Below are 13,123 nucleotides of genomic sequence, written 5' to 3' on the forward strand. Positions count from 1 at the left end.
TTCAATCACAACAATGAGACCTTGCCAAAGGGTGTGTGGGGGGAATATATATATATATATATATATATATATATATATATATATATATATATATATATATATATCTCAGTGGCCTGGTGCACAAAATTTGTGCATGGGTGGTAGAGAGAGGTGTTCCTCAGCACGGTCTGCACCCTCTCCAATCTGGGACATCCCTCTCACAATCCTAGACCGCTGGCTCCTAACTGCTCATCTGCCTGTCAGTCTGCCTGATAGCCCCTAACCATTCTGCCTGCTGGCCTGATCAACCCCAACTGCCACCCCCTGGCCAGCCAGTTTGCCCCTACCTGTCCCCGCTGCTGGCCTGATTGTCCCCAACTGCCCCCCCCCCCAGCCATCCTGCTTGCACCCAACTGCCCCCCCACCCCGCCAGCCTGCTCACTCCCAACTTCCCTTCCCTACAGGCCTGCTTGCCCACAACTGCGCCCCCACTCCCAGCCAGACTGATTGCTCTAATTGCCTCTGCTTCGGCCCCTCCACCATGGCTGTGTCCAGAAAGATGTTGGGAAGGTCTCCTGGTCTAATTAGAATTTTACCCTTTTATTAGTATAAATGAGCAAATGTTTCTAAATTCCATATATTCTAATTTAGATTGCTTTAATGATAATTGCTCTGGGAATGTGTCATGAACATTATTTTCCCTTTATGGCTGAACTGGACATGGGGATGTTCATTGGGCAGTAAGTACTGCCATATTGCATAGATGAATTTGAACTGGACTGGAGTTTCATTGGTGATAGGGTGTGTCTGAGCTTGGGGTGGGATAGATTCCAGAGTGAACCACTATAGATATTGTCCAGTAATATAGAAAGGAAAGTGAACTTTGCCTCCTCTGCATCAGATATGTTCTTGAAGTCTTTTTAAAAATATATATATATTTTTTTTAATTGATTTTTTACAGAGAGGAAGGGAGGATAGAGAGTAAGAAACATCAATGAGAGAGAAACATCAATTAGCTGCCTCCTGTACACCCCCCACTGGGGAAGTGCCCACAACCACGGTACATGCTCTTCAGTCCACAGGCCGACACTCTATCCACTGAGCCAAACCTATTAGGGCTATTCTCCAAGTCTTAATCCAAACAGTCATCAGCTGTGGACTAAAGGTGAACCACAGATGCTCTGGGTCTCTTATTCACAGCACTTACTAGATTCCACTATATAAAACTTTCAAGATGTAAATTCATTGTTAGAAATATACCATATTAATAATGGGTTTAATTATAGACTTGGTTAATACAGGCTATAATGACTACTGGATCCTCTATTATTTGCTTCCCATTGAGCTATAGATGCATAAGAGTCTTGTAGACTTTTAGAGTTTAAAAGGATATTAAAAAAAAAAGTTAATGTTTCCTGTTATTACTGTGATTGTCATGTATAATGCTCTGTCAATTACACCTAAAGTTAAATTTCTTTCTCCACCTCACATTCCAATTCCTTGTCAAAATAGCAACCAGATTGTATTTCTTGTGCTGGCAAAATGTTGACATAGATTATTGTCCATTTGCAAAATAGCATTATTTTAATCCTCATTATGTAACCTACAAACATAATTTCACTTAATCTTTATAACAATCAGGGATAGTATTATTATCCACACTTTATCCTTAAAGAAATTGAGATTCACCGGGTTTAGTAGTCCTAAAATCACACAGCCAGTAAGTAACAGGCTCTGAATTTCAGCTCAGGTGTGTCTGACAGAAAGGCTAAGTACTTTTCCCATTAAACATAAATCTATCAATAGCCTAGTTATTAGAAAATGATCTTGAGCTACAAATACCAATAATTCCTATTGAACTTGCACTTTTGTGGGTGATTAGAATAATTGCTCTAAATATTTGTTGGGAATAATCAATAAACTGTTTCCATAACTCAGTGAATACCTGCAAAGAAATTGTACATAATCTTATGTAATGACCAGTAAAATCATTGAGTATAATTTTGGTGACCAACTGGCCAGCTCCGCTAAGCATGAGGATGCGATGATGGAGAGGTTGTAATTACACATTCTCATTCTAATGTGCTATGCCAACAATTAGATTATGTCGTATACTTATTCTTTCTCATTTGAATAAAGGAAGAACATGGCTATTATAAGTGAAGAATATTGCAGAGAGTTAAGTCAATATGACAATGAATTCATTAATACATTCATTAAATACTTAATGAGCATCTACTATAGGCCATATATTGGAGGATATAGCAAGGGACATTCTTATCTCATGGAGTTGCATTATAATGGGAAAGCAGACTATAAACAAGTAAATTTATTATATTTACTGAAGGCCTGGTGCCCGGCACTCATGCACTGGCAGGGGTGTCCCTCAGTCCCTTAGTGCTGTCACAGAGGCAGTAGAGGCTCCTGCCACTGCTGCTATGCTCACCAGCGGTAAGCCCGGCTTCTGGCTGAGCGGCACTCCCCCTGTGGGAGTCCCATTCACCCAGAAGCAAGGCTCACTGCTTCTTAGCGCTGCCTCAGAGACAGGAGAGGCTCCCATCACCACTGCTGCACTCGTCAGTTGTGAGCCTGTTGGTGAGCCTGGCTTCTGGCTGAACCACGCACCCTGTGGGAGCACACTGACCACCAGGAGGCAACTGACCCTAGAGGTCAGTGCACATCATAGCGACCAGTTGTTCTGCTGATCAGTTAATTTGCATATTAGCCTTTTATTATATAGATATTTACCTATACGTGCACAATACATATAAGGTTTTTATATATGATTATGTGAATGCATATAGTTTCAGTTTATAAAAAGTGCTATAAGGAAACATAAAGCATATTAATATGAAAAGAAAATGTTATTTTAGATATTATATAATCAGAATACAAATACAATGTTGAAGAATATCTGTGCGCTGTTTAATCATTGGCCATTTGAAGGCTTGGCTGTTGTTTCCTCTTTCTAAGTACAAGGCAGAAAATATTTTAGTTCATTAAAAGTAGCTTTTGCAAAGCAGTGCATTCGATTTTCCCAAGAATGTTATACTACGGATTTTATATTTCTAAACTTAATGTTGGAGAACTTGAATAAAAATTCTAAATCTGTCTGAAAAACAATTATACCTAGGAGCTAGAATATCTTTGCTGTACCATTTTATTTCATCAGCTTACATAAGAAAACAATTTTATGAAGATACTAACACTACTATGCAATTAAGGTTGGTTGCAAAACCAGTTTTAATCTATTTTTCCAGGCCATATTTTCCTATTAGTGATAAAGTTCAAAGACATTAAGTTTAGAGTATTAAATTTTAATGCTGGAACTCAGTCTTCAGAGTAAAAAGTGAGTGGCATTGGCAAAACAAAATAAAACAAAGACCCATAAGGGAAAAAAACGCTACTGTGTAAAATTCCTCTCCTAAGAAAAAAACAAATTTGATCCATTAAATATTTAATATTTACTTTTTACATCATTGAATTAATTTCATTTTAGAAGATTGTGTAAAATACTATAATTTAAATTATTTTTCTTTCTGGTAGTTTTATTGTGCTGAACAAAAAACCAGAACAACCATAATTTTGGAGAAAATTTAAAGACATAGAAAACTTTTATCATTTAGAAATTTGGCTTTGAGGTTCACCTGAATTTATCTTCAAGGATACAGTGTCTAACACCTTGAATACACCATCTACTGAATGAAACACCACCTCACATCAAAGCAAAAAACATGCAATAGATATCAAAGCGGGAAATCTCTTGTTTGATCAGCATCAGTGAAAATTAAGTAATCCTTTTCACATTCTCTTCCAACTCTGAAAAGTGAAACCTCCAGTCCTACCAGGACAATACAGACAAGATTAGTCCACCATTTGGGACTGGGTCAATATACATTCAAATCCTACACAGACAAGCCCTGCTCAGTTATGGAAGCTGACAGGGTCCTTGCTCCAGGTGATAAGGCTTCAGGCATTGCATACACCTCACCACCTGCAGCAGAATAAACACTGACAACTTGACAGTTTGTCAATGGAAAGCCGTTCACTCTTTCTGAGACTTGGAGATACTGGGAGTGGAAACAATTTTGTACACCATCTAGTAACTACCGTCTTTATTTGTATGGTAAGGTTTTCCCTTGATAAGTACCCTTGAAGACATTGTGTGTGTGTGTGTGTGTGTGTGTGTGTGTGTGTGTCCAGGTGAAAAAACTGCCCAATGTATAAATAGAGCTCTGGCAATTCACAAACTAATTCATAGTAGCCTTAAAGTTACTTGAGAGCTTAAAAGTAGAAACAGATCACAGTAGATGCACATACAGCTAATAAAATTATATTCAACACTGTAAAGAAACAAGTATCATAAAACTCATACTACTGGTTATACTACTCAGAAGGGAGGAGTGTGGGGATGAAGTATGAGGGGGTGTTTAGGATGTTTGGTCTGACCCATTTCTTTACCGTAGTAGTAGTTGTTTCCTTGAAACTAATTCATGAAACTATCCTAATATTTTTTGCAGTTTTCTATGTTTACTATGCTTCAATATAAAACAATAATTAAAACACATTAAACTATTTTCAACTCTTCTAGTATAAATTTACCAAGAGGTTTTTATTGCTGATTAGAACTCCTTAGATTTATCTAAGTTTCTCTGCATCCTATACTCAACACTGAAAAGGAATAGATACTAAAGAATCTCTTAACTCAATACAGCAAGTTTATACCCTTAGAAATTTATAGTTATGAACCCTGTATGCACATGTAATTACCTTGAGTTTTTTTCCTACCACAAATACATAAAAGTGGCAAATTCAAACTATAGCAGCCATTTTCTCAGGGGCTTTTATATTTTTCTCAAGAAAGGTATAGTTCAGGGAGTTCATGAAATATTCCTTACTGCCCTCAGCTTCTTCTTACATGCGATCTGAGGTATAGCGTCAGAGCTCAGTTTCTGCAAGCCATTTGCTACTTATGCATGCCACATAGAGAAGCTGAAATGCTGAAATACCAGTTTTATAGAAGGACTTCACTCCTACTAAATGAAATTCCTCTAAGCTCTTTTTTCTGATGTTGTGCATGTTACAAGTTTAAAACCAAGCAGCTATGCTTGTACAAATATTAAATTCATTACTTTACAAAAATTATTATAACGAATGAAAGATTATGCTAGTTCCCTAGGAAACCATCAGATTCCTGTACCCTTCTTCCTTTAAATTATTCTAAAGCATAAATAGAATTCATTGACTAACACTTCTGGTAAGTACGTAAAGACATTTAAATGTCTAATTCTGACCCCTTTCTTCTCTTTTAAACTACAGTAGAAGCTATAATGTATACTGTGAATGTATTGTATGAAGATAATAAAACACAACTATAGTTACTGTAGGAAAGCATATTTATCACTGTTTCTGGTCTTACTTTGCGAATGCCTCGGCCAAGCTCCTCTCCATAATTGGTTCCAAGAATTTCAAAGTGGACGTTGGGATTGCCTCCATTTTCTCCAAATTCCAGCTCTCCAGTCAACCCACTCACTCCACCCTACAGCAGAGAAAAGGTACTGATGTAAGATTTCAGGAAAAAGGTAAAATAGTAATAATAATAATAATGTATAAAAGAAAGTTCTAGTAAAACAATTTCCATCTATAAAATAAACATTATTTCAGGCATGCAATTATGAATAGGCTACTTTTTAATAAGTGCACAGCTTAAATTGAAGATCAATTGAAAGTAATCTTGAGAATCACTTAATCCAAGTTTATCCACTTCACAGACAGAATATTTAGACCCAACGAGTCAAACGATTACACAAACTGACAGGATGTTTCAGCTGAGACTAAATCCCAGGCTAGGTTTGTTGCCTTCATACTACCTTCTGACACATAAAGATCCACCCGTCAGAAAACTAGACGCTCTCGGAGAGAAGAGATCTACTCTGGAGACACATTTTGACAATATTCTTTTTCAGCACAATGCCATTCTAATTGGATCTAAAATTATTTCTTGGATTCTAAAAGTCATGGTTTATAAGCTATTAAAGCCCCAAACCCCCTTCTTTAAATATCTTGTCTAACTGTAAAAAAATAAATCTAAATTGGATGTTTTTAAAAAAATCTAAATCTGTTTTTGCTCTTAGGCAGTGGTGCTGACTATTGAGATTCATTGGGAATTTCCAAGCTTCGTCGCTCATTCAACAAGGCAGGTCTTCATTTCCCCAACAGACGGAAATGTAGGTCAGACTTCTCTCTTTCTTGTTTACCGTTCTTTTCTCGGTTTAGTTAATCACTTAGGATTTTACAAGTAAAAATCATTTTTGGAATAACTTCTAAACTACAGTACTTCTAACTTGGAATTTTAGCCTGATAATCACATTTATCTGTACAAGTATCTCAGTTTGTACATCACTTCAAGTATCACTTCTATATTGTTTGATAATTAAATATGCAGAGAGCCCCCAATTTATGACAATTTTTACTTACGCTTTTTTTTTTCAACCTTGCAATGGTGCAAAAGCAATTCAAATCTGGTATAAATAGTACTTGAGATATTGATTTTAAAAAAATATATTTTATTGATTTTTTTTTACAGAGAGCAAGGGACAAGGACAGAGAGCTAGAAACATTTATGAGAGAGAAACATCAATCAGCTGCCTCCTGCACACCACCTACTGGGGATGTGCCCACAATCAAGGTATATGCCCCTGACTGGAATTGAACCCGGGACCCTCCAGTCCACAGGCGGACACTGTATCCACTGAGCTAAACTGGCCAGGGCAGGGATTTTGATTTTTTATTGTTATACCCCTAATGTCCGATACTCTGGTGATGCTGGTCAGCAACAGTGAGCGCAGCTATGAATCAGCAATGAAATCACAAGGGTAAACCACTGGTACTCTCCAGTGCACTTGGTTACCAGCCATTTTTTTTTTTTTTTTTTTTTTTTGGGAGTTTGTGTTCTGAGCACATTAAGGTAAGTTTGAATAAGCTATGATGATCGGTAAGTTAAATGTACTAAATTCATTTTTGATGAACAATATTTTCAACTTAGGTTTATAGGGACATAACCTCATCATGTCACAAGGCACTCTGTATTTCATTTACCATACCTCTAACACTTCTGTTTTTTTATTGGCAGGTATTATGCTATCTGCTATATCTCTTACTGCACATGTGTCTTATATCCATTGCTTGATGCTAAGTTCATAACAAGCATTCAATAAAACTATTGCTTACTCATTACTTTCAGTATTTAGTCTATTTCATTTTTTCAACAGTTATAACCAACAAAACTGTTCTTCCATAACTATTTCCTAAAAAGCAACTTCTCTTTTGTTATCCAATTTTATTAATAAAATATGTTGAATTTGATGGTTCTGTGCTCTTCTCATGTATGATTTAGTCTATACCATGAACTTGGTCTATGTTGTCAGAATCTACTAGTTGTATAAACCTGGTTAAGTCATTTAATTTCTCTATGTCCCAATTTTAACATCTGTTAAATAGGATTATTATAAAATAATAGTACCAAACCCAGAAGACTATTATGAGTTTTACATTACATATAAAAAAATATAGTAGAGTGTTCAATAAATTGTGGAACTTTAATATCATTATCACTAGCATTATCATTATGTGATTTTTTTCATTCTCTATTTTTGAAGGCTTTCTAATTCTGCTAAAAATTGTAAGCATGATCCTGATTTTTTTTCAACTAATGTTTATTAGGGTGACAAAATTTCACTATATGCTTGAATATTCACATAGCTTTGGAAAATATTTTTGCAAAATTTGACCCAATTACATTTAACCAATTAGTGTTTGGGTAGAAAAGAATTAATCAACTGATCTAGGACCTATTCACTCCTTTTATTATTGGAGGGCAGGGATAGATGAGAAAAAAATAAAGGAGGTAAATTACCCAATTCTTTCAAGTCTATTATATCTTGCATGTTTGCTCATACTAATATTTGAAAGAATTCAATTATCACTTAACATTTTAAAGATCAGGATAAGTGTAGTGGATCTTATAATCATTAATATCTCCAAATGACAAATACTGTGTGAGTTTGACTTACAAATATAGTATGTATTATTACATTTAAGTTCAAACAACTGGTATTCAATAACATTTTATAAGAGCTTATCTTGTCCTTAATCACACTTCAGTAATATCCCTAAAATGCCATAATCTTATTTTTTATCATAGTGCTATATTTCTAAGAAAAAAAGGAAATATATTGTATATTACTATGATTGTTTCATTGCAAAAATGCTATACCTGTGTAATTTCTAAACTTTTAAACATTAGAATGCCTGGCACTGAGAGGGAGAGAGAGATAGAAACATCAATGATGAGAGAGAATCATTGATTAGCTGCCTCCTACATACCCCCTGTGGGGATCAAGTCCGCAACCAGGGTATGTGCCCTTGACTAGAATCAAACTGGGACCCTTCAGTCTGAAGGCCAACACTCTACCCACTGAGCCAGCTAGGGCTTTATGTTATACTAGAGTCCTGGTTCACGACATTCATACTATGGGGTGGGGGTCCCTCAGCCCATCCTGAACCCTCTCGCAGTCTGAGACTCCTCCGGGGCTGTCTGCTTGCTGGCTTAGGCCCACCCCCCACAGTTGGACATCCCCCAAGGGATCCTTAGCACTGCCACAGAGGCGGAAGAGGCTCCTGCCAGCACTGCCGTGCTTGCCAACTGTGATCCTGGCTTCTGGTTGAGCAGCACTCCCCTGAGGGAGCTCACTGACCACCAGGAGGCAGCTCCTGTGTTGAATATCTGCCCCCGGTGGTCAGTGCATGTCATAGCAACTGATTGTTTCCCCATTTGGTCTATTTGCATATTAGGGTTTAATTATATAGGATTCTTAATGAACTGTTAGCATGCTTAACCAGTAAAACCTTCTCATGAAGGTAGAAGGGATGCTTGAGAAGTTAGTATTTCAAGCAAATAAATCCTTCAAATTAAGCCCTCTGTTATCTGACCCACACTTAAATTCTGATTTTTGATTGCTCAAAAATATTCCCATGCTCTTCACCTTCTTCCCTCCCCCCCCCACACTTATCCTCATATCAGCCCTGTAAACAAAGCCTTGGCAAGGTGGCAATGAACAGTCATTGTCTTCGTGCATGCACAGTTATGGTTTTTATCTCTTGATGATATAGCAGATTCTAAACAAAATAAGCTAATGGGGCATTGATAGTATGAATAACACATACAAATGATTTCTAAATGTCCTTTAAATTGAGAGTAAAATTTGCTGCCAGAGGAAACCACTAAAATCCAACTAAAATTGGTTTGGATTGCATCCTACCCTCTCCCCAGTGAGCATCAAATCTGGGAAGCATAAGAGAAGAAAAATTAAAAGTGTAGAATCAAAGTTGAAAAAATTTACCATTGGATAACCAGTTTCTGAAAAGGAAAAATATTGTTCCTCAGCAAATAGGATACATTGGAAACAAGAAGAAAAAATATTACTAAAAATTTATTTCACTCTATTTATGAGGCCAAAGAATTTTCTTCTATTCTTAAATCCTCAAAGTAACATGGATTCTTTTGGTAGATCATATGGAACAGCAAATATTTTATACTCATCTCATTTCCTTATACATATTCCTAGGCTCCTTTGCAACCTACAGATATGCTTGGTAACCAAGGACACTCTGTGAAATAATCATGAGCCCATCAAGGCGGTGAATGCATTGAGAGATGCCAGATCAGTGGCATGTCCTGATACCCGCATGTTTCATAAGTTAATTTCAGATAGAGAAATACCCACAGAAGGAAAATACTACATTTGATACTCAGAAAATAAATATAATGGGTAGATAAATATTAAGATAAAAGATGCAAAAGAAAAAAAAATTGAAAACGAAAAATAATTTCTGTGAAATGGTTAGTGGAATTTGAGTTGCCAAATAATATTTATATATGTGTATATGTGCATATAGATAGATATATAAACATATATTTACATATATACCTTTATACTCAAATATTCATTCATAATAGAGACTGAAGGCAAACTAATAATAGGAGGTTACTAGCTTACTAATCATGCTATTTACATCTTAGAAAAGAAGAAATTGAGGCCCAGACAAATAGCTACTTGAGCAACCTGAAGTAAAACCTTCATCGTGTGCCTCATACTTTTTCATCTAAATTATGTAAACTGAGTGTTCGATATAATATATGTATATCATGATGGATTGCTTAAAATATATGCTGAGATATCTTAAATTAAACTACCATTTTACCCACTTTATTATTCAAATGCCCTTGAAGTTGGAGTATACATTAATGAGTCCACAAGGGATATTTCAAAGGCAGGCTAATTTTTTAAAGACACTTGTGGCAACAAGTTTATTTGTGCACATTTTGTAAAAAGTCTAACTTATATTTCAAGTCAATACTGTTTCTGGCAAGTCAGGTTATGTTTTCCAAAACTCACTCTCTCCTTCAGGTGTATGAATTCTACATGGTACCTAGTGACTTATATAAAAAACTAAAGTAATGGGTTTTCATTCCTCAAGTATACAGATGTAAAAACAACAGCAAAAACCCCAACTTTCCAGAGTTATTTTTGTCCAAGTTACTCTTCTTCCCACACATTCATGTTAAATTGCCAAATCTTATTTTTTTAAAATATATTTTATTCATTTTCCACAGAGAGGAAGGAAGAGAGATAGAGAGCTAGAAATGTCAATGAGATAGAAACATTGACCAACTGCCTCCTGCACACTCCCTGCCTGGGATGTGCCCGCAATCACTGTACATGCCCTTGACCAGAATGGAACCTGGGACCCCTCAGTCCGAAGACCGATGCTCTATCCACTGAGCCAAACCGGTTTTGACTGCCAAATCTTATTTTAATAACTTAAATATCTCTTAAGGATATCTGCTTTCATCCATCTTCATGACCCACATAATTGCCTATGCTTCCTTTGAATTGGAGCATTGTCTCCTCAACTTGGTGTTTTCTCATCCAATAGCAGCTAAAGAATGGATTCTCTACTTGGCAGCCACTGAGTAATCTGATTTTATTTAAAATACCTCGGTGGCTTAACCTTACCCTTCAAAGTTTTGGACCTTTTAACATGATTAAAAGAAACTTATCGTGATATTGTGATATTTACCCTGCCTACTTCTTGGACCTAATGTGGAACCATGGCCCTCTTCTGTTTCTATTCTAGCCATGTGGTCTTATTTTATTTTTTTATATATTTTTATTTATTTCAGAGAGGAAAGGTAGGAGGGAGGGAGGGAGGTAGGGAGGGAGGGAGGCAGGGAGGGAGGGAGGGAAAGAAGGAAGGAGGGAGGGAGAGAGAGAAGAAGAGGAAGGGGGAGGGAGAGGAAGGGAGAGTGAGCAGGAGAGGGAGAGGGAGAGAGAGAGAAACTTCAATGATGAGAGAGAATGGTGGATCAGCTGCCTCCTGCACACCCTCATACTGGGGATGGAGCCCGCAACCTAGGCATGTGCCCTGACTAGGATGGAACCGTGACCTCCAGTGCATAGGTTGACACTCAACCACGGAGCCAAGCCAGCCAGGCATCTGGTCTTATTTTAGATGTTTAAATGTGACAAGCTCCCTTCACTGTGAGCCTGCTAACATTCTAATGCCCTGCATGAAACGTTGTTCTTCCCCCATTTCTAGAATGCTCCCCTCTTCCTTTCCCTCATTAATAACTACTCATCTTAAACGTTTCCAATTATCTGTCACTCTTACACCTAAAGGAGGTTCTCCAGTCACATATTTCCAGAACAGTTGGTGTTTCCCCTTTCGGAGGACTGATCACACTTACAATTATTTTTGATATTTCTATTTTTACTCCTTATTCTGTGATCTCACAGTACACCATATGGCAGTATTCAATGAATATTTGTTGAATGAACATATTGACATATAAGAAGTAGAGTAATTTCAATATTTTGCCATTTTAAAGAATACTCTTTCAGATATCAACATGTACTAAGATATCTTTTAGAAATATTTATCAAAATGTTTCAATAGGGAAATTGGTATTAAGAGACTTGAGATCCTGCCACAAGTATTGTTATATTTTCCCACATTCAGCATTGAAAATAATTACTGCAAGGGATTTAACAGAAATTGATTATTTAAGCCAATGTGGATTTAAGGGTCTAGCAAATTGTTTTTTGTTTTTTTATTGAAGAATCTATCAAATCTTAACTGGCTTGCTAGTGCAAAATACACAGAGAACGTCACTGGTTTTATATGTAATCACATTTTAAATGTAATTTTTTTTTTAGTTTTGATTTGAATCATAGAACAAAAGATATTGTATAAGCATATTCTTTCTAAAACCCAGCTCTGATTGTGTCAGACCCATGCTCAGAAATTTTTTAGTCATTCACTTAACCTAGAAAATAAATTCCTTTCCTCAATTTCTTTCCAGTTCAAACTATTTTCTCCATGCACTTTGTGTATTCTAGTATTTTAATCCATCTTTCTCATTGTCCACATATTTTATTCCAGAAGTATGTTCTTTTCCATAGCTTTACCTATCTCAAAACTATTAATTTTCATATTTGTATTGAGATGCTATCAGTTCCATGTACTTTTTTTTTCTAACCCAATTTCTCTGTTTGGGATCAGGTTCCCCAGGAAACAGCTCTGAAATGGAGATTTGTGTGCAGGAGGGTTACCTGTAGCCCCCCTAGACAAGTGTTTGCAGGAGATTTGTGTGTAGGAGAGTGAGAAAAGAGGGGTTGGACAGAGGGAGAGGGGGAAATGCAATGCAAACACAGCAGCAGCTCAGGTGATCCCATCGGCCAGTCTCTAGTGACTTTACAATAACTTTTTGGAGTGATCACCAATGGAGGCAAGCGGCTCTGATCTTTCTGGCTCTGCAATGACCAGTCATCAGGTGCATGCTTTTCTGGAAAGGAAGTGGAGAGCTCCCTTCTGCCCTGGACAGGACAGATCCTGGAAGGGGGTGGGAGCTGGGGGAAGACTCTATTGTGGACTGTCCTGAGCAAGAGTGCCTCAGCCATGAAACAGGGCCCTGAGCGTGTGCACACTGCCCCATGGCCTTTTCTAAGATTCCACAGAATCGTATACATTTGGGGCTTTTGTTGTCTCTCTTTAGAGTTTTGTTTTTTGTATTCTTAGCCAA

The 13,123-nt window shown here is 36.9% G+C and overlaps 1 protein-coding gene across 1 annotated transcript in view; it reads right to left on the reverse strand.

Moving 5' to 3' along the window:
- Positions 1–13,123, reverse strand: part of GRID2 (glutamate ionotropic receptor delta type subunit 2) — a 1,260,684-nt gene that overhangs the window by 477,272 nt on the left and 770,289 nt on the right. Inside the window, exon 8 of the mRNA XM_036411398.2 lies at positions 5,399–5,518. Within this exon, the coding sequence (XP_036267291.1) occupies positions 5,399–5,518 (120 nt within the window). The remainder of the gene's footprint in view (positions 1–5,398; positions 5,519–13,123) is intronic.

The sequence above is a fragment of the Pipistrellus kuhlii genome, unplaced genomic scaffold (assembly GCF_014108245.1).
Source record: "Pipistrellus kuhlii isolate mPipKuh1 unplaced genomic scaffold, mPipKuh1.p scaffold_m20_p_1, whole genome shotgun sequence".
Classification (NCBI taxonomy): domain Eukaryota; kingdom Metazoa; phylum Chordata; class Mammalia; order Chiroptera; family Vespertilionidae; genus Pipistrellus; species Pipistrellus kuhlii.